The sequence below is a fragment of the Carcharodon carcharias genome, chromosome 16 (assembly GCF_017639515.1).
Source record: "Carcharodon carcharias isolate sCarCar2 chromosome 16, sCarCar2.pri, whole genome shotgun sequence".
Lineage (NCBI taxonomy): Eukaryota > Metazoa > Chordata > Chondrichthyes > Lamniformes > Lamnidae > Carcharodon > Carcharodon carcharias.
The window spans coordinates 84,252,910-84,270,934 of record NC_054482.1 but is presented as its reverse complement, the minus strand read 5'-3'; the positions used below and the strand labels follow the sequence as shown (position 1 = coordinate 84,270,934).

Genomic DNA, 18,025 nt, shown 5'->3' with positions numbered 1-18,025 from the left:
TAATTGGTGGCAGGATTAGAGAGGAGTTGAGAAATGTTTTCATCCAGAGGGTGGCAGGGGTTTAGAACAGACTGTCTGAAAGGGTGATAGTGGCAGATACTCTCATCGCATTTAAAAAAATATTTGAATATGCACTTGAAGTGCTGTAATCTGCAGGGCTACTAAACAAAAACTAGAAAGTGGGATTAGGCTTGATAGCTCTTTTTTTGGCCGGCAGAGGCACAATGGGCCAAATTTTATTCTATTCATTCATGGGATGTGGGCTTCGCTGGCTGGGCCAGCATTTATCACCCATCCCTAGTAGCCCTTGAGAAAGTGGTGGCAAGCTGCCTTCTTGAACCGCTGCAGTCCATGTGGCATGAGTACACCCAGTTTGCTGTTAAGAAGGGAATTCCAGGATTTTGACCCAGCGACAGTGAAGGAATGGTGATATATTTCCAAGTCAGGATGGTGAGTGTCTTGGAAGGGAACTTCTAGGTGGTGGTGTTCCCATCTATCTGCTGCCCTTATCCTTCTAGATGATAGTGATCATGGGTTTGGGAGGTGCTGTCGAAGGAGCATTGGTGAATTCCTGCGGTGCATCTTGTAGATGGTACAATATGACACCTTTGTGCCATAAACTTTCTGTTTCTAAATGTTATCACTATGATGACTGTGATGGGTGATCTATTATGTTAATCAGTACTGCTGGAGCATAAGCCTCTTTTCAGTTTGGAATGAAAATCAGGTACTGAATAGATCAATCCCCTTCGTGAGTGAAACAAAAAGTGATCAGTTTGAACACCAACCCATCATATCTGGATGAAACTCCAATCAATTTGGAATTTGTTATTTATCTAGGCAGGACTTCCAACTAAATGTGTCAGAGGGGGTCATGGATCACAATCCCAAGTTATGTAAGGACAGACCAGGTTAGATGTTAAGAGGTGGTTCTTTTCCAATGGAATAGTGGGCTTTTGGAATCAGCTGCTGGCTTGTGCACTGATTTGTTGAATTCCTTCAAGCAAGAGCTGGACCTGTTTCTATCCAGAGAATACCTTGTACGCAAGGTAGTTACTGTATAACATTAATCAGGGCCAGATTGGTCTCCTTGACTAGTTTTGATCATCTAAGGGGGTCACAGAGAGAAACTTTCCAGATTTTTTCCCCTAATTGGCTTAGATTTTTTGGCCTCTCCCAGGAGATTACATAACTTTTGGGTAAAATGGGGAGTGTATATGTTGTGATGCACTGTGCATCGTAGTTCTGTGGAACAGGCTGTGAGGACCATTGGATCTTTTTCTGTCCATCATGGTTTGTATGCTCCTAAATTTTTCACTCTAAATACTGAAGCGAAATACTTGACCACTGACAGGAAAATTAATTTTGGAGTTTAAAAAATAATTCCTTTGGCTTCAAAGTGACAACATATTTATCTGACGATGCAAAGTTAATGCCTTCCCGGTTCCAGCTGTGGGCCTATTTTTTTCCCACCATGGCAGGATTATTGAGAAGGACCACCCTGCTGGAAAAATCAAATTGTCATTTGTTGGAGAAGGGGAAATTCCCATACAACTCTTGATGGCATTTAAGATACTAGTGGATCTCCCATTTCAATGCTTATGCAGAATAAGTTATGAATAGTCACAAACATCCCAACAGAATTTATGGCTCATATTCTTTCTAAGCAACAGAACATATTATGACCAATGAAATCCATTTATACAAACAGTGTGTTATTAACCTTACATTCAATAGTAATTTATTTTTCTTCCTCCTGGTACCATCACCAGCGTAATGCACTGAGCAGTTCCTACTATATCTAAATATGCCATGTTATAAAAAGGAATCTTACCTGAAGATCATGAGGTCTAAGGAAATAGGGCACAATCTTTGGAACTATCATAAGGGGAAAGGTTATTATTGTATAAAGCTGTCTACCTCATTAAATTTCAGTTTACAACAATAGATTCATGGCTTTTTTTTAGCATCAATGACTAAATATTCTGCCCAGCGGTATGCATCAGAGAACTGAGGAGATGCAGAAGTATCAACTTTGTCCACAATCTTGTGTTTACTAATTGTGATCGTCATTTAAAATGCAATGAGGAACCATCACACACTTGGCTACACGATTGCCTTCCCAGTATCCAACGTCCTGACCATCATGGCAGTGGCAGTAGGTGCAGTTGTCAATCCACACAGTGGTCCCTCCTGGGATCACCTGACTTTGAGTGAAGTCGCTGTAACAATTTGGACCTTCAAAATTACGCAGCGGGGGAAGAAAAAAGTTCAAGTTACTCAGAGGAAAACAGAAAATGCTGGAAAAACTCAGCAGGTCTGATAGCATCTGTGGAGGGAAAAACAGAGTTGACATTTCGAGTACAAATGAGCCTTTTATCTTAGTGTTTAATTCGAGTTACTCAGTTTTAATTGGAGATGGTTGGACAAATTTATCAGGTTATAACTATTAAAGAATTCTATCAAAGCCACAAAAACACAAGAAGAAAACTGGAGGGAAATAAAAGAAAGATCAGTCAGCATCAGTGGACAAGTTAACATTTCGGACAGGGCATTTCTTTGGAACTGAAAAATGAATGATAAGCAAGCATTTTAATAAAATCAGTAAGAAAAACAGGAGGTGAGGAAAAAATAGAAGAAGGTACTCCAAGCACAGAGAGCTGGTGAAAGTTCTTTAAAGCAGGGGATTGTGAAATAGGATTACTTCAATCAGGCAATACAGAAAAGCATTAGAGGCATCAAAGAAAGAAAATAACTTATGAATAGATAAGGAAGTAAGCCTTAACAGGTCAAAAAAGGGGAGAAATTGGACCCAAAGCCTATCAATCAAGTCTGTAATTAAAGTAGATATTCTGGCAAGCTGTCAGTTGCCCCACCCCAAATAAAAAACAGCTCAACACCAAGGAGGCAGACCCATCTTTCCCTGCAACCTAACAAACCCCCCCCCCCCCCCCCCCCCACCCCACCACCCCCCCCACCTCCACCCATCACCCACCCCACCAACACTGTCTTCTGGAAAATAGTCTCCATCCCAAGTGCCAACCCAACATCTTCCACTGACTATTCACATCACCAGTATCCTCTGCTCTAGAGGAAAAGGGGCAATGTTTGACGTTGCTAAGTCTATGGCCTGAATCTTCCGAGTAGTGCAAGAAGCTTCTCCCAGCCCGATTCTGCTGCGCATTTTTTCTGGTATCTTCTGATCCCAGCTGTCACAGAAATAGTCGGGTCAGGGGAGTAGTCCGGTCTAGATGGGGGGGGTAGTCAGATGGTCAAGGGGATAGTCAGGTAGTTGGGGGGGTTCCGGTTGGTGAGGCGGGGGGAGTGTATTCAGGGTTTTGGGGGGGGTAGGCGTTCAGTTGTGGAGTTACTCAAGTGTTAGACCAGGTTTTAAACTGTGTAACATTTCCTGGGTAACTATAAAGGAAAGTGCCTCAGATCGAGGCCTGGTTCCAACTCTAGCTCAGAGTTGAAGACATTCGCGCTGGTGTGGGAGTCGTGAATTGATAGAGGAGATGTAAACACTCTTAAAGGGTGGATAAGTTCTGTTTAAGTGTCATGATCTGAACTTATTAAATCCCCATTCCTTTAAATATGAAAAAAACAAGCTGCAGCTGTCAAGAGCAATAAAAAAAACATTGCAGGAGTGCATTGGTTGACAGGCTATTTGGTGTAGGTTAGAAAAAATAATTGCCATCTGTTCCTGCACTTTCATAGATTTCACTGTTGACATTTCCAAATGGTTGTTATTGCAGTTGAGCCCATTATGAATGTTTGGCTGGTTTTCAAAATCCCCAAGACCACTTATCTCAACAGGGGAGAGGGTTCAAATTTTGATTGACATTTTAAGAGGCTATTAAAGGATTAGCTGTTCATGATGTGGCTACTGAAAATAAGTTTGTTTTGTAACAGATTGACCACTTGAGGGGATTTAAAATATTGAAAAGCCTTCATGAATGAGTTTATTTTTCAATATCAAGTCTGTATGAATGAGAGAGTTCTTAGAAGTTTTTTTTCATCTCCACATGGTTTCCGAGGTCTACCCATAGTAAATACTGGGTGAATGGTGATGAAGATGGCATGGGGGGATTGGGGGAGGTGGGTAATGGGAGAGGGTTAGAGGGCATGACAGCCTTTTATAAAACTGAGCCGAAATCTCAGAGAAAAGGAACGGGCCTTCTAACCAGCCCACCTCAGCACTTGCCCGCCTCTGAACTGCCTTTGGGGGCATCAGGCCCAGCTTGATCACACCCACCACCAGGCCTGCAGGGGCTCTTCCAATGGAGATGGGTCTGCTGAGTCCAGAGATTTCCTGACTACAGCTTCTTGCCTCTGTGGCAAATGTCTGGCTCATAGAGATTGAGGTGGGATGTGTGGTAGGGAAAGAGGATTTAAAGTGTCAGATCAAAGTCAGCTCAGGTTCACACTTGTGGGTAAAATGGAAGTGTTAAAACAAAGTGTTTAACAAAGCAGATCCTAATCTGTGTTCAATCTCCCCAGGTTAAAGTCGATGGCTTCATGAGCAGTACAGCCAGTATACTGCATTTTACCCAAAGTTCTGTCAGGAGGAACATTTTGTGTCCTGGACCATGGTGTGGGATCATGTCAATGGACAGGTGTTACATTGCCTGCAGTTGCACAGGACGATATCAGCCAAAGACAGCTGGAATTTGTGGTGAAAAGCAAACAATAAAGTCCTTCTAAAATGGTCTACTCTAGGATTGGAAGGGCCTTTCTCTCATTTTAAGATATTTCTGCAGTATTAGGAATTGTTTTGAGTCATAAGATAACTGCCACTTCAAATTAGAAAAGTAGGACAATTAAAATTGTCAATGTCTACCCATTCTGTGATCTGCACCAATTTTAAAATCTTACCATCCTTGCACTCTGGGCAACACTTTCCTTTCTCATACACTGGATTAACACATGAGGGTGGAGCACAATCAGCGACTAGACAGCGTGCAATTCCATCCATATCACAGGTACATTGTTCACACTCTGATGGCTGAAATACAAACAGGAAATGATTTACTGGCACGAAGGCTGTGCAAGCAATTTATCATAAAAGAATTAACTGCTTATAAGGGACACAGGAACAGAAGAAGGCTATTCAGCCCCTCAAGCCTGTTCTACCACTCAATTGTATCATAGCAGATTAGTATTTCAACCTCATATCAATCTCTGTCCTGAAAGTTTGAACTGACCCAGGATCCACAGACTTCTGGGAAATCGAAGCTCCAGATTTCCACCACCTTTTCTATAAATAGGTGCTTCCTGATTTTACTCTTCAATGGTCTAACTCCAATTTTAAGCCAGGAGTTCCTGCTGCTGCCCCAGCTTTTGTGTGGCACCCAGTAAGCCAAGTAAATGCAGCAATATCATGCTTCACAAGACTGAATGCAGGCCCTATGGTGAGATCCAGGCCAGGCAAGTAATCTGATAATCAGACCTTTCAGGAGTGAAATTAAGAAATAATTCTACCGCAAAGGATAGTAGAAGTTTGGAATTTTAAGACACTAGTTAGGCCTCACCTAGAGTACTGCATCCAGTTCTGGGCACCATACGTACGAGGGATCACAATCTCAGGATAAGGGGTAGGCCATTTAGGACTGAGATGAAGAGAAACTTCTTCACTCAGAGGGTGGTGAACCTGTGGAATACCACAGAGGGCTATGGAGGCCAAGTTACTGAATATATTTAAGAAGGAAATGGATAGATTTCTAGACTCCAAAGGCGTCAAGTGGTTTTGGGAGAGAGCGGGAGTATGGCTTGAGATAGAGGATCAGCCATGATCATATTGAATGGCGGAGCAGGCTCGAAGTGCTTAATGACCTACTCCTGCTTCTATTTTCTATGCTTCTAAGGCTGTGAAGGCATCGGAGAGAGTACAGAGGAGATTCACAAAAATGCTTCCAAGGACAAAGAACTGTAACTATTAGGAAGTTTGGAGAGGTTCAGACAGTTTTCCTTGGAGAAAAGAAGGCTGAGAGGAGACTTGATAGAGTAAGAGTCTTACGGTCGGTGAAGGGAAATTTTGGCCTGAGTGAGACAGAGACTGAGGGAGTATATTAGGGAATTTGGTTCAAAGTGGGAATTCAACTGGTAAATCTTTTTCAAGTTCAATTTTAGAGTAACAGTCAAATTCTGACCTGCTGAGTGGGGAGTTCGGTGAAGGGTGGGGAGGAGATGCTGAGTGGGGAGTTCGGTGAAGGATGGGGAGGAGGTGCTGCGTGGGGAGTTCGGTGAAGGGTGGGGAGGAGGTGCTGAGTTGGGAGTTCAGTGAAGGGTAGGGAGGAGGTGCTGAGTGGGGAGTTCGGTGAAGGGCAGGGAGGAGGTGCTGAGTGGTGAGTTCAGTGAAGGACAGGGAGGTGGTGCTGAGTGGTGAGTTCGGTGAAGGGTAGGGAGGAGGTGCTGAGTTGGGAGTTCGGTGAAGGGTGGAGAGGAGGTGCTGAGTGGGGAGTTCGGTGAAGGGTGGAGAGGAGGTGCTGAGTGGGGAGTTCGGTGAAGGGTGGAGAGGAGGTGCTGAGTGGGGAGTTCGGTGAAGGGTAGGGAGGAGGTGCTGAGTGGTGAGTTCGGTGAAGGGTAGGGAGGAGGTGCTGAGTTGGGAGTTCGGTGAAGGGTGGAGAGGAGGTGCTGAGTGGGGAGTTCGGTGAAGGGTGGAGAGGGTGGAGAGGAGGTGCTGAGTGGGGAGTTCGGTGAAGGGTGGAGAGGAGGTGCTGAGTGGGGAGTTCGGTGAAGGGTGGAGAGGAAGTGCTGAGTGGGGAGTTCGGTGAAGGGTGGAGAGGAGGTGCTGAGTGGGGAGTTCGGTGAAGGGTGGAGAGGAGGTGCTGAGTGGGGAGTTCAGTGAAGGGTAGGGAGGAAGTTCTGAATGGGGAGTTCGGTGAAGGGTGGAGAGGAGGTGCTGAGTGGGGAGTTTGGCAAAGGGTGGAGAGGAGGTGCTTTTTTTCTCCTACCTTTTTATAATCTCGAGTGTTTGATTTCCACTCTGGTGCAGCAGAAGGAGCAGGTAAGCCAATAACTGGTAATATTGGTTTTATCAGTATGTGAGCACTGTATTATTTTATCAGTATTGTAAAATTTACTGGCAGTGCTGAAACCTATTGTGAGGTGTAGGCTTTATTAATTATAACTAATCAGCAATTATTAATTAACACAAATGGGAGATGGCAGGGCAGGTGATGTGAGTGATTGCAGGATTTGGGAGTTTCTGAATACCAGCGTAAACCAGGGCAAACACATCTCCAGTAAGTGCTTGTGGCTGCAGGAACTTCAACCCCAAGGTACTGAGCTGTAGGCTGAGCTGCAGACACTGCAGCATATCAGGGAGGGGGAAAGTTACCTGGACACTTTATTCCAGGAGGCAGTCACACCCCTTAGGATAGAGTCTTCTGATTTGGTCAGTGGTCAGGGACAGGAGGGTGTGACTGCAATAGAGGCAGGTAAGGGGACCAAGAGGACAGGAGCATTGCCCTACTTTGCAATTGTCCAACAGATTAGAGGTTTTTTCAGCTTGTCTGGATGAGAGTAGGGCTGCAGGGTGGATGAGCTAACTGGCCATGGCACCATGGTACAGGAAACCATTCAAGCAGGGGGAGTTAAAAGGAATGTAGGGAACAGTATAGTCAGAGGGATTGACACCATTCTCTGCAGCAAAGAGCATGAGTCCAGATGTCTGTGTTGCCTCCCAATGCCAGGGCTCGGGACATCAGTTCGGGGCTGAGAGGAATTTGCAGTGGGAGGGGAGGACCCAGTCATCATAGTCCATGTTGGTACCAACAACATAGGTAGAACAAAGAAGGAGGTTCTGCACAGTCAGTATGAGGAGCTTGGCACCAAACTAAGAAGCAGAACCTCAAAGGCCATAATCTCTGGATTATTACCTGAGCCATGTGCAAATTGGAATAGGACAGATTAGGGGGATGAATGCGTGGATCAAAGCCTGGTGTGGGAGAAGCGAGTTCCAGTTTGTGGGGCACTGGCCCCAATACTGGGGAAAGTGGGATCTGTATCGTTGGGATAGTCTACACCTGAACCATGCTGGGACCATGCTGGTTCTTGGAAACCACATAATTAGGGCAGTAGAGAGGGATGAAAACTAAGTAGTGGGAGCAAGGGTACAAATTTGGGAGATGTGGTAAATCAAGGAGTAGAGACAAGGCAAAAGAGAAAGGTATTATTACAGGAAATGAAAGACAGACCATGACAGGAAGGGATAGACAGTACAAATCTAACAGTAAACCAACAGATGAGACTAGAATAAAAGGATAAAATTAAAGGCTCTGCACGAAGCATTCGAAACAAAACAGATGAACTGAGAAAGCACATAGAAATAAATAAGTACGATTTGATTACAGAGACGTGGCTGCAGGAGGACATGAATATTAAAAGGTACAGAACATTTAGGAAGGACAGGAATCAAGTAAAAGGTGAAGGGGTGTCTCTGTTGGTTAATGATGGTATTAGCACAATAGTGAGGAATGACCCAAGTTCAGGAAACCAGGATGTGGAAATAGTTTGGGTAGAGATGAGAAATGGTAAAGACAAGAAGTGACTTGTGAGAGTCGTGTACAGGCCTCCTAATAGTAACCATATGGTAGGATGGAGCATAAAGGAAGAAATAATGGGAGCTTGTCAGAAAGGCACAGCGATAATCATGGGAGATTTTAATCTACATATAGACTGGAAAATTCAGATGGGCAAAGGTAGCTTAGATGAGGAGTTCATAGAACGTTTCCAGGATAGTTTCTTAGAACAGTATGTTCTGAAGCCAACCAGAGGGCAGGCTATACTAGACCTAGTATTGTGCAATGAGATGGGATTAATTAATGTGAAGGCATCCATAAGCAGCAGCAACAAGAATATGATTGAATTTTACATTCAATTTGAGGAAGAGAGGAGTGAGTCTGAGATTGTTTTTAAATTTAAATAAGGGCAATTATGAGGGCATGAAAGCAGAACTGGCTAGAGTGAATTGGCAAATTAGGTTAAGCGAATAGGTAAATAGAGGTGTAGTGGCAAACATTTAAAGGGATACATCAGAATACATGGAACAGATACATTCCAATGAGTAAGGAAAAAGTCCAAGGGATGGACACAGCATCTGTGGTTAACTAGAAAGGTTAAAGATAGTATCAAATTTAAAGAAAAAGTATATAATTATGCAAAGATAAGTGGAAGGCCAGAAGATTGGACAGAGTATAAGGAGCAGCAAAGGATGTCTAAAAGATTAATAAGGAGGAAAAAATTAGAGTGTGAGAGAAAGATAGCCAAAAATATAAAAACAGATAGTAAGAGTTTCTATAAATATTTTTTAAAAGAAACAAGTTAACAAAGTGGGTGTTGGTCCTATAGAAAGTGAGTCTGGAGAATTGATAATGGAAAACAAGGAAATGGCATATGGATTGATCAGGTATTTTGCATCAGTCTTCATTATAGAGGATACAAGTAACATCCCAGAAGCAGCTATAAATCAGGAAATGGAAGGGAGGGAGGAACTCAGGAAAATTGCAATCACCAGAGAAGTGATACTGAGTAAACTGTGAGTTGACAAGTGCCTGGGTCCTGATGGACTTCATCTAGGGTCTTAAAAGTGGCAAATGAGATAGTTGATGCATTGGTTTTAATTTTCCGAAATTCCCTAGATTCAGGGAAGGTCCCATTAGATTGGAAGACAGCAAATGTAACACCATTATTCAAAAAAAGAGGGAGACAGAAAGCAGGAAACTACAAGCCAGCTTAACATCTGCCATAGGGAAGATGTTTGAAGCTATTATTAAAGAAGCTATAGCATGGCACTTGGATAAGTTCAAGTTAATCAGGCAGAGTCAACATGGTTTTGTAAAAGGGAGATCATATTTAACCAACTTATTGGAGAGCTTTGAGGAAGTAACGTGCTGTGGATAAAGGGGAACCGGTGGATGTACTGTACTTAGATTTCCAGAAGGCATTTGATAAGGTGCCACATCAAAGGTTATTGCGGAAAATAGAAGCTCATGGTATAGGGGGTAACATATTAGCATGGATAGAAGATTGGATAGCTAAAAGGAAGCAGAGAGTAGGCATAAATGGGTCTTTTTCAGGTTGGTAAGACGTAATGAGTCGTGTGTCACAGGGATCCGTGATGGGACCTCAACTGTTACATTTATATAAATGACTTGGATGAAAGGATGGATGGGATGGTTGCCAAATTTGCTGATGACAGATAGATAGGAAAGTAAGTTATGAAGAGGACATAAGGAAGCTACTAAAATATATAGATACGTTAAGTGAGTGGGCAAAGACCTTCCAAATGGAGTATAATGTGGGAAAATGTGAAATTGTCCATTTTGGCAGGAAGAATAAAAGAGAAGTATGTTATTTAAATGGTGAGAGATTGCAGAGCTCTGAGATCTGGGTGTCTTAATGCATGAATTGCAAAAGGTTAGTATACAGCAAGTAATTAGGAAAGCTAGTAGTATGCTATAATTTATTGTGAGGGAAATTAAATACAAAGTAGACAGATTATACTTCACTTATACAAAGCACTAGTGAGACCACATTTGGAATACTGTGTACAGTATTGGTCACCTTATTTAAGAAAGGATGAAAATGCATTGGAAGCAGCTCAGAGAAAGTTTACCAGACTAATACCTGGAATGGGTGGGTTGTCTTATGAGGAAAGATTGGACAGTTAGGCTTGTATCTGCTTAAGCTTACAGTAAGGGGTGATTTGATTGAAACCTATAAGATCCTGAAGGGTCTTGACAGGGTGGATGTGGAGCGGATGTTTCCTCTTGTGAGAGAATCTAGAACTAGAGGTCACTGTTTAAAAATAAGGGGTCGTTCATTTACCACGGAGATGAGGCGAAATTTTTCTCTGAAGGTCGTGAGTCTTTGGAGTTCACTTTTTGAAGAGGCAGTGGAAGCAGAGTCTTTGAATATTTTTAAGGTAGAGGTAGATAGATTCTTAGTAACCAAGGGGGTGATAGGTTATTGGGGGTAGGTGGGATGCAGATTTCAGTTTACTATCAGATCAGCTATGATCTTATTAAATGGCGCAGCAAGTTTGAGGGGCCAAATGATCTACTCCTGCTCCTTGTTTGAATGTTTGTATTCAAGATCCTGAGATGTATGAATAGGGTAAATAGTGAGAAACTGTTCCCACTCGGTAGCATCAAGAATTAGAGGGCACAGATTCAAAATAATTGGCAAAAGGAGTAAATGTGAAGAAAAGGTTTTTCAGACTTCTAGAATGAACTTGCTGAAAGGGTGGTGAAGGCAGGTTTGATTGAGGTATTCAAAAAGGAATTGGACTGCTATCCAAAAAGAGAGGATGTGCAAGGTTACAGGGATAAAAAGCTTTTTCAGAGAGCCAGTGCAGACTCGATGGGCCGAATGGCCTCCTTCTGCACTGTAGAGATTCCGTGATTCTCTCTTCTGTAAATGCCAACTGATGCTCAGCAGATTATTAATTTTGAATCTGGGACTAATATTTTTGTTAACCAAGGGCATTAAGGGAAAAGGGGCAAAGGTTGGTATATGGAGTTAGACTGCAGATCAGCCATGATCTCACTGAATAGTGGAACAGGATCGAGGGGATGAATGGCATACTCTTGTTCCTCTTTTCATCACCCACCCCTGCCACTGGCCATTCCCAGCTGCCAATGATTTTTCCTGCACTGAGCCAGGAGCCGTTTTCTGGTTATATAGTTGGCAAATGCAGTACAAGTGTGTCAACACTTCGAACAATTAATGGCACATTTCCATCACTGGTCAGATTTAAATTCTGCACTCCTGCAACACCCAGTCATGTACGGTGATGGACAATTAAATAACTCACTGTGGGAGGAGGGTCAATGATGGGGGAGCCCAACATATCAGTGCAAACATCTTCAGCCAGAAGGACCGAGTGGATGATCCACCTTGGCCTGCTCCTGAGGTTCCCAGCATCACAGATGCCAGTCTTCTGCTAATTTGATCAAGTGATGGCTGAAGACATTGGATACAGCAAAGGCAACGTGCCCTCAAAACATTACAACAACAGTGCTGAAGACTTGTGCTCCAGAACTAGCCATGCTCCCCGCCAAGCTGTTTGAGTACAGCTACAACACTGGCAATGCGGAAAATTACCCAGTTATGTCCTGTCCACAAATGTAGGACAAATCCTACCCAGCCAATTACCACCCCATCAGTCTACCTTCAATTATCAGCAGCGTTATCAAGTGACACTTATAACCTGCGCACTGATGCTCAGTTTGGGTTCCGCCAGGGCTACTCTGCTATGTAACCTCATTACAGCCTAGGTCCAAACAAGGACAAAAGAGCTGAACTTGAGAGGTGAATGGTGAAGGTACAACATTGCCCTTGACATCAAGGCACCATTTGACAGAGAGTGGCATCAAGAAGCCCTAACAAAACCGGATTAAATGAGAATCAGGAGTAAACTGGTTGGAGTCATACCTAGCACAAAGGATTATGGTTGTGGTTGTTGAAGGTCAGTCATCTCAACTCCAGGACATCACTGCAGGCATTTCTCAGGGTAGTGTCCCAAGCCCAACCATCTTCAGTTGCTTCATCAATGACCTTCTTTCCATCATAAGGTCAGAAGTGGGGATGTTCGCTGATGATTGCACAATGTTCAGCATAATTCTTGACTCCTCAAACACTGAAGTAGTCTGTGCCCATATGCAGCAAGACATGGAAAATATTCAGGCTTGGGCTGATAAGTTGCAGGTAACATTCATGCCACACAAGTGCCAGGCAATAGCTATCTCTAACAAGAATGAATCTAACCATCTCCCTTTGACATTCACTGACATTACCATTGCTGAATCCCACATTGTCAACATCCTGGGGGTTACCATTGGCCAGAAACTGAACTGGACCAGCCTTATAGATACTGTGGGTACAAGAGCAGGTCAGAAGCTGGAAATTCTGCAGTGAGTAACTCATCTCCTGACTCCCCAAAGACTGTCCCCCAGCTGCAAGGCCCAAGCAGCAGTGTGATGGAATACTCCCTTGCCTGGATGCGTGCAGTTCCAACAATACAAGAGGCTCAACGTCATCCAGGACAAAGCAACCAGCTTGATTGGCACTCCCTCCACCACTGACACACGATAGGAGCAGTACGCACAACAGCAACTCACCAAGGCTCCTTCGACAGCTTCCAAACCTGTGACTCTACCACCTAGAAGGACAAGGCAGCAGATGAATTGGAACACCACCTGCAAGTTCTCCTCCAAGTCACACACATTCCTGACTTGGAAATATATTGCCGTTCCTTCACTGTCACTGGGCCAAAATCCTTGAAATCCCTCCCCAACAGCACTGTGGGTGTACCTACACCACATGGACTGCAGTAGTTCAAGAAGGCAGCTCAGCACCATCTTCTCAAGGGCAAATAGGGATGGGCAATAAATGCGGGCCTAGCCAGCGAAGCCCAAATGACATGAAAAGATAAATGTTTAAAATTCAACACTGAACCACATAGGGAGATAAGGACAGCTGACTATAACCTTGACCAAAGAAATGGGTTTTAAGGGGCTATCTTAAGGGATTCGAAAGTAATGATAATTTTTAAATTGTTGTGTTTTCAGACTGGGAGCCAATGTAGGTCAGCAAGTAAAAGGGCAATGGGTGAACGCAACTTAGTGTGAATTGTGATACAACAGCAGGGTGCTGGACAAGCTCAAGTTTATGTAGGGTAGAGGATGAGTGGCCAGCAAGGATAGTAATTGTAACAGTCAAGCCTAGTGGTAACAAAGCCATGAATGAGGGATTCAGTAGCAGATGAGTGGAGTTAGTTGATGTTACAGAGGTGGAAGTGGGTCGATTTTGGTGACTGAGCGGAATGGGGTTGGTAGCTCAGCTCAGGATCAAATAGGATGCAAGGATTACAAACAATTTTCTGGACAGGACAGTGATCAAGGAGAAGGATGGTGTCAGTGGCTGGGACCAAAGACAATGACTTTGGTTTTCTCAGTATCTTGTTGGAGAAAATGTCTGCTCATTCAGTACAATATTGGATTAGTCTGTGAAAATATTTTGTGTGGATTTCCCTCTACTATGACATCCTGAGCTGAAACAGTCCACTGATGTTGCCAGAGTAATACTTTACAATATTGAAGGCAAAATTGTATGCAAACTGTCTGCTCTCAGCCAACCACTGTACAATAGAACACAACAGACAGGGCTGTGGCATCTAAGTACATGTACCTCCACTTAGATTATTTGCCAATTTAGGTTGTTGCCTTTCAATACCTCAATGGAAGATTCCTGCGAGTACTTCTCTTTGATTTATAGATACCTAATACAATAGTACCCTTTCATAATGCAATTTTTGAAGTCATACAAAATATTATGAATGGAAGCTCCATAATATTTGCAAAGAATGTGAATCATTCTAAAGAAAACTTAGGAAAATAAATGACTCGGAGTGGCTACAATGGTAGCAATAGACCAGTAAACTTACCTTAAAGCACAGACAGATCCCTGACACCCATGTAGAAGATGCATCTTGCTGCTGGTAACTACTTTTATGTTTTTGGCAAGGTCTTGAATATGGGTCTGAATCCCAATTAAAAACTTCAGATATGCCCAATGTTGACTCGGAAGGGGGAATGTAGTCAGTGCCAAGGTTTCTGGAGGCCAAAGACAATGGATTTGATCTTTCCAATGATTAGTGGAAAAAAAATTACTGCTCATCCAAGATTGGACATGAGGGGCAGTGGAGGGGTCAAGAAGCATGGTGGAGAGACAGCTGGATCTCAACAGCACACATGTGGAAATTGATTCCATGTCTGCGCAAGATGTCACCATTGGGTAACATGTAGGCGAAGAAAGAGGATGGATTCTTGAGGGTCTCCCAACAGGGCAGTGCAGTGCAGGAAGAGAAGCCATCACTATAAATACCTGGCTGTGATGGGATAAGTACGAGTTGGACAAAGCAAATGTAGTGCCATTGAGCTGTACAATGGAAGAGGACGGCGTGATTAGCTGCGTGATGGTCATAGTTACCAGAAAGTATCATTCATGACTTTAGTTAGAGCCATTTTGATGTTGTGGGAGGGATAGATGTCTGACTGGGGACATTCAAACAGAGTACGAGATAGATAGTCACGAATATAGATGACAACATCTAGAAGGAATTTGGTGAGGAAAGGGAATTGGCCAGTTAGTCAATGCAGAGCGGGGTTAAGAGTGAGACATTCCAAAGCATTTCAAAGACAATGATTACTTTTGAAGTGATGCCAATAGTGTTGTGTCAAATTGCTTCTAGCTGCAAAGCCCGGGTTTCTGACACCCTTTAAGTCTGAACACAAAACAATAAATGTCACTATTCTTTCAGAGAATGCACTTACTTTAATGATGGTGCACGGTTATCTCTACAGCTCTGATTCATAATCTTCTGTAGTAGGCATTAAGAGAAACAGGTTTTTTTAAATGTTTGTGGATGTTTTTTGGAACAGAATACAGGTAAATCTTAAAGTGTCAGCATACAAGGGATTAAAATGCTTGCTCACCAATACAACCTTACAGAATGAAAGACAAAAGGAAAACGGGAATAAAAACAGAGAAAGAGCATTTATGGATGAGAGGAAAAGGCCCAAAACAGATAAGTAGGGAGAAAGCAAGAAACCAAGACCGTGACGCAAACAAAGGGCTGTGAGAGTTTTGGAAATAAGAAAGACCAGACATGAATATAAACACTGCTTGGAGCAGTGGGACGAAAATAGAATGGAACAGAGACAGTGTCACTTCGAAAGAAGGGAGCAGAGAGGGGTTAAAAAATGAGAGGAAAATGGAATGCGTGTATGAAAAAAGTGGAAAGAGAAAAAAAAGAAACATTAGGAAGTGGTGGACAGAAAGGGCAGTCAGAAAACAAGAGAGACCGATAAAAATGAGCTTTGTGACCCTTGAGGGGTTGCAGTTGATTTAATGGTGATTAAATGTCCATGTGTTTCCCCCCCCCGCCCCCCCCAACACTTTTTTCTTGGCTGCCGTTCGTTACCCACCCACAGCAAAACCCCCTCCCTCCGAACGTTGATGTTGCCACTTTGACGGTGTGCGTTTACCTGGAATTGCTGTCCCAGCTCATAGACATCTCCCCGGTACTCGCAGCCGATCCTCTCGCAGCGAGGGCAGCAGTCACTCGGGTAGTGGCTGACATGGATGCAGGCTGGCGGGAGATGCACACACTCGGTGCGGGCGCACACGGCGCCGTCCGCGGTGCACTCGCACTGTGTGCAGTGATCCGACTCCAGCAAGTACCACTCACCCACATAATACACGCTGCCGTTCTCCTCGCAAGTGTTGGGCACCAAAAATGCCAGGCTCTCCCTCCCCAACAGTGCCAAGAGCAGGGAGAAAAGCAGCCGCTCCGCCTGCACTGGCATGATGATCTGTGTTTAGCTGCGATCCGGCTGTTGAAATAATGACTGATAATTGTATTTAAAACCTGGCTGAAAGGCACCTTCCAGCAACCCAAATCCCCCGCGAATGCCGCTGTATCGATCGTGTCTTTGCTCCACAGTCGATGTCTTGTCTCTTTTTTTCCAGACTTTTCGCTGCAGCGGTTTGTGGCTCCAAAATGCTCCTGGTTTTTTTTTTAAATCAGCATGTGTCCAAGACTTACATACACAATTTAAAAGAAAACCGTTGTTGAAAGAACACCGAGTTTAATTTGACACTCCTCTGTGGATTTGAGGAGAGGGATAAATTGAAGTACCAGAAACGTGCAGGTTTTGCTGAACTTTTTAGTTCCCAGCTGCTAGCAAAATGCCAACGTCCTAATATTGCCCCCGCCCACCCGTCCCTCAAATTAATGTACTTTTTCAGGAAATGTAATCTCCTCTCCCTCTAGTGATAGATTTAATTGCTCCTTTTCAAACGGGGAGGTTCTGTGCGCAAATATGTAAAATTGCTGAATTCTTGGTTTTCCAACTAGATCTTGTCTCATTGCAGCTACCTTTAATCCCTAGAGTCGCCCTCGACACACACGTGATTGGGCCAACAAAAAGTATGGATTAAGATAGTCCATCCCACTGATGGGACTGAATCGCAGATAAGATCTGATAGGTGTAATGGAGCATTTCAAAACTCACGTCAGCCAATATTAGTTTGTTATTTCATCCAAAATTGACACTGCGCTCATCATGCATGTTATCATAACGTATAATTCAGTACCCTGAGTGTATCGTGTGTGAGCTGGATGCATGGGTTGTCAGTCTCAAACATTTATTGAACAGAAGTGTTTTTTTTAAACACGAGAAGCAGTGACGAATCATGAAGCACCTCATGATCTATGTTGAAAACTTGAATATCATTGCCCTTGTTGTGATGGTCATTTTGAAATGTTTTGTAATGTTCTTTCAGATGTTTTATGAATAAAGTATATTTTTCCAAAAAAATGAAGTAAATTTCTTTTCCTGCTGTTTTTACAGATTTTGCTGTGTGCCCGCAGAAGGCTACAACTTTATTCCTTGAATTTTTGTTGGGATGAATTTTCATGTTTTTTTTCTTTGAAGTTCATCTAAATTGATTTTCCTCCATATTTTACGAGGGAGGATGTGGTCCCAAAGCAACTTTTGTTAAGCAGTGTTGAACAATTATAGTTAAATCATGTACAGCCAGGCATTAATGCAAATTGCTTCCTAGAATAAAACTAGTTAACTAATATCAATTATTTACAAGTCTAGCCCATTTACCACTGACAATTGAATATGTATCTGTTTACCCTGTATTACCCAGACATTACACCAGAAATGCTCATGTCTAATTGTGCTCCAAATAAGGCAACAATTATGCAAACAATTGGGCAGCCACAATTTAACTTACTGTATGATTCCAATTACCACCAGATTTACAAGTCTTTCTTTCACAAGTATTTAACCCTGTCTGTACTTTTCTATAAAGCTCAACTCACTGTCAACATAGGCAATCATCCTTTATAACTATTTCATGTGAAGGACTATTGATAAAATTGTGTGGTGTCCTTTTGTGGAATTTGGCAGTGAATTTGGAAAATTGCTGATTCCTATACATCATG

At 43.1% G+C, this 18,025-nt stretch overlaps 1 protein-coding gene across 1 annotated transcript; it reads right to left on the bottom strand.

Annotated features, from left to right (window-relative positions):
• Positions 1-509: 509 nt before the first annotated feature.
• On the bottom strand, positions 510-16,748 carry zgc:113531 (uncharacterized protein LOC541359 homolog). The gene is made up of 3 exons (XM_041207697.1): positions 16,053-16,748; positions 4,876-5,005; positions 510-2,238 (listed from the first exon to the last, which is right to left on the bottom strand). Exons 1-3 carry the CDS (start codon positions 16,371-16,373, stop codon positions 2,057-2,059), a joined length of 633 nt encoding a protein of 210 aa, XP_041063631.1. The 5' UTR covers positions 16,374-16,748; the 3' UTR covers positions 510-2,056.
• Positions 16,749-18,025: the final 1,277 nt, after the last annotated feature.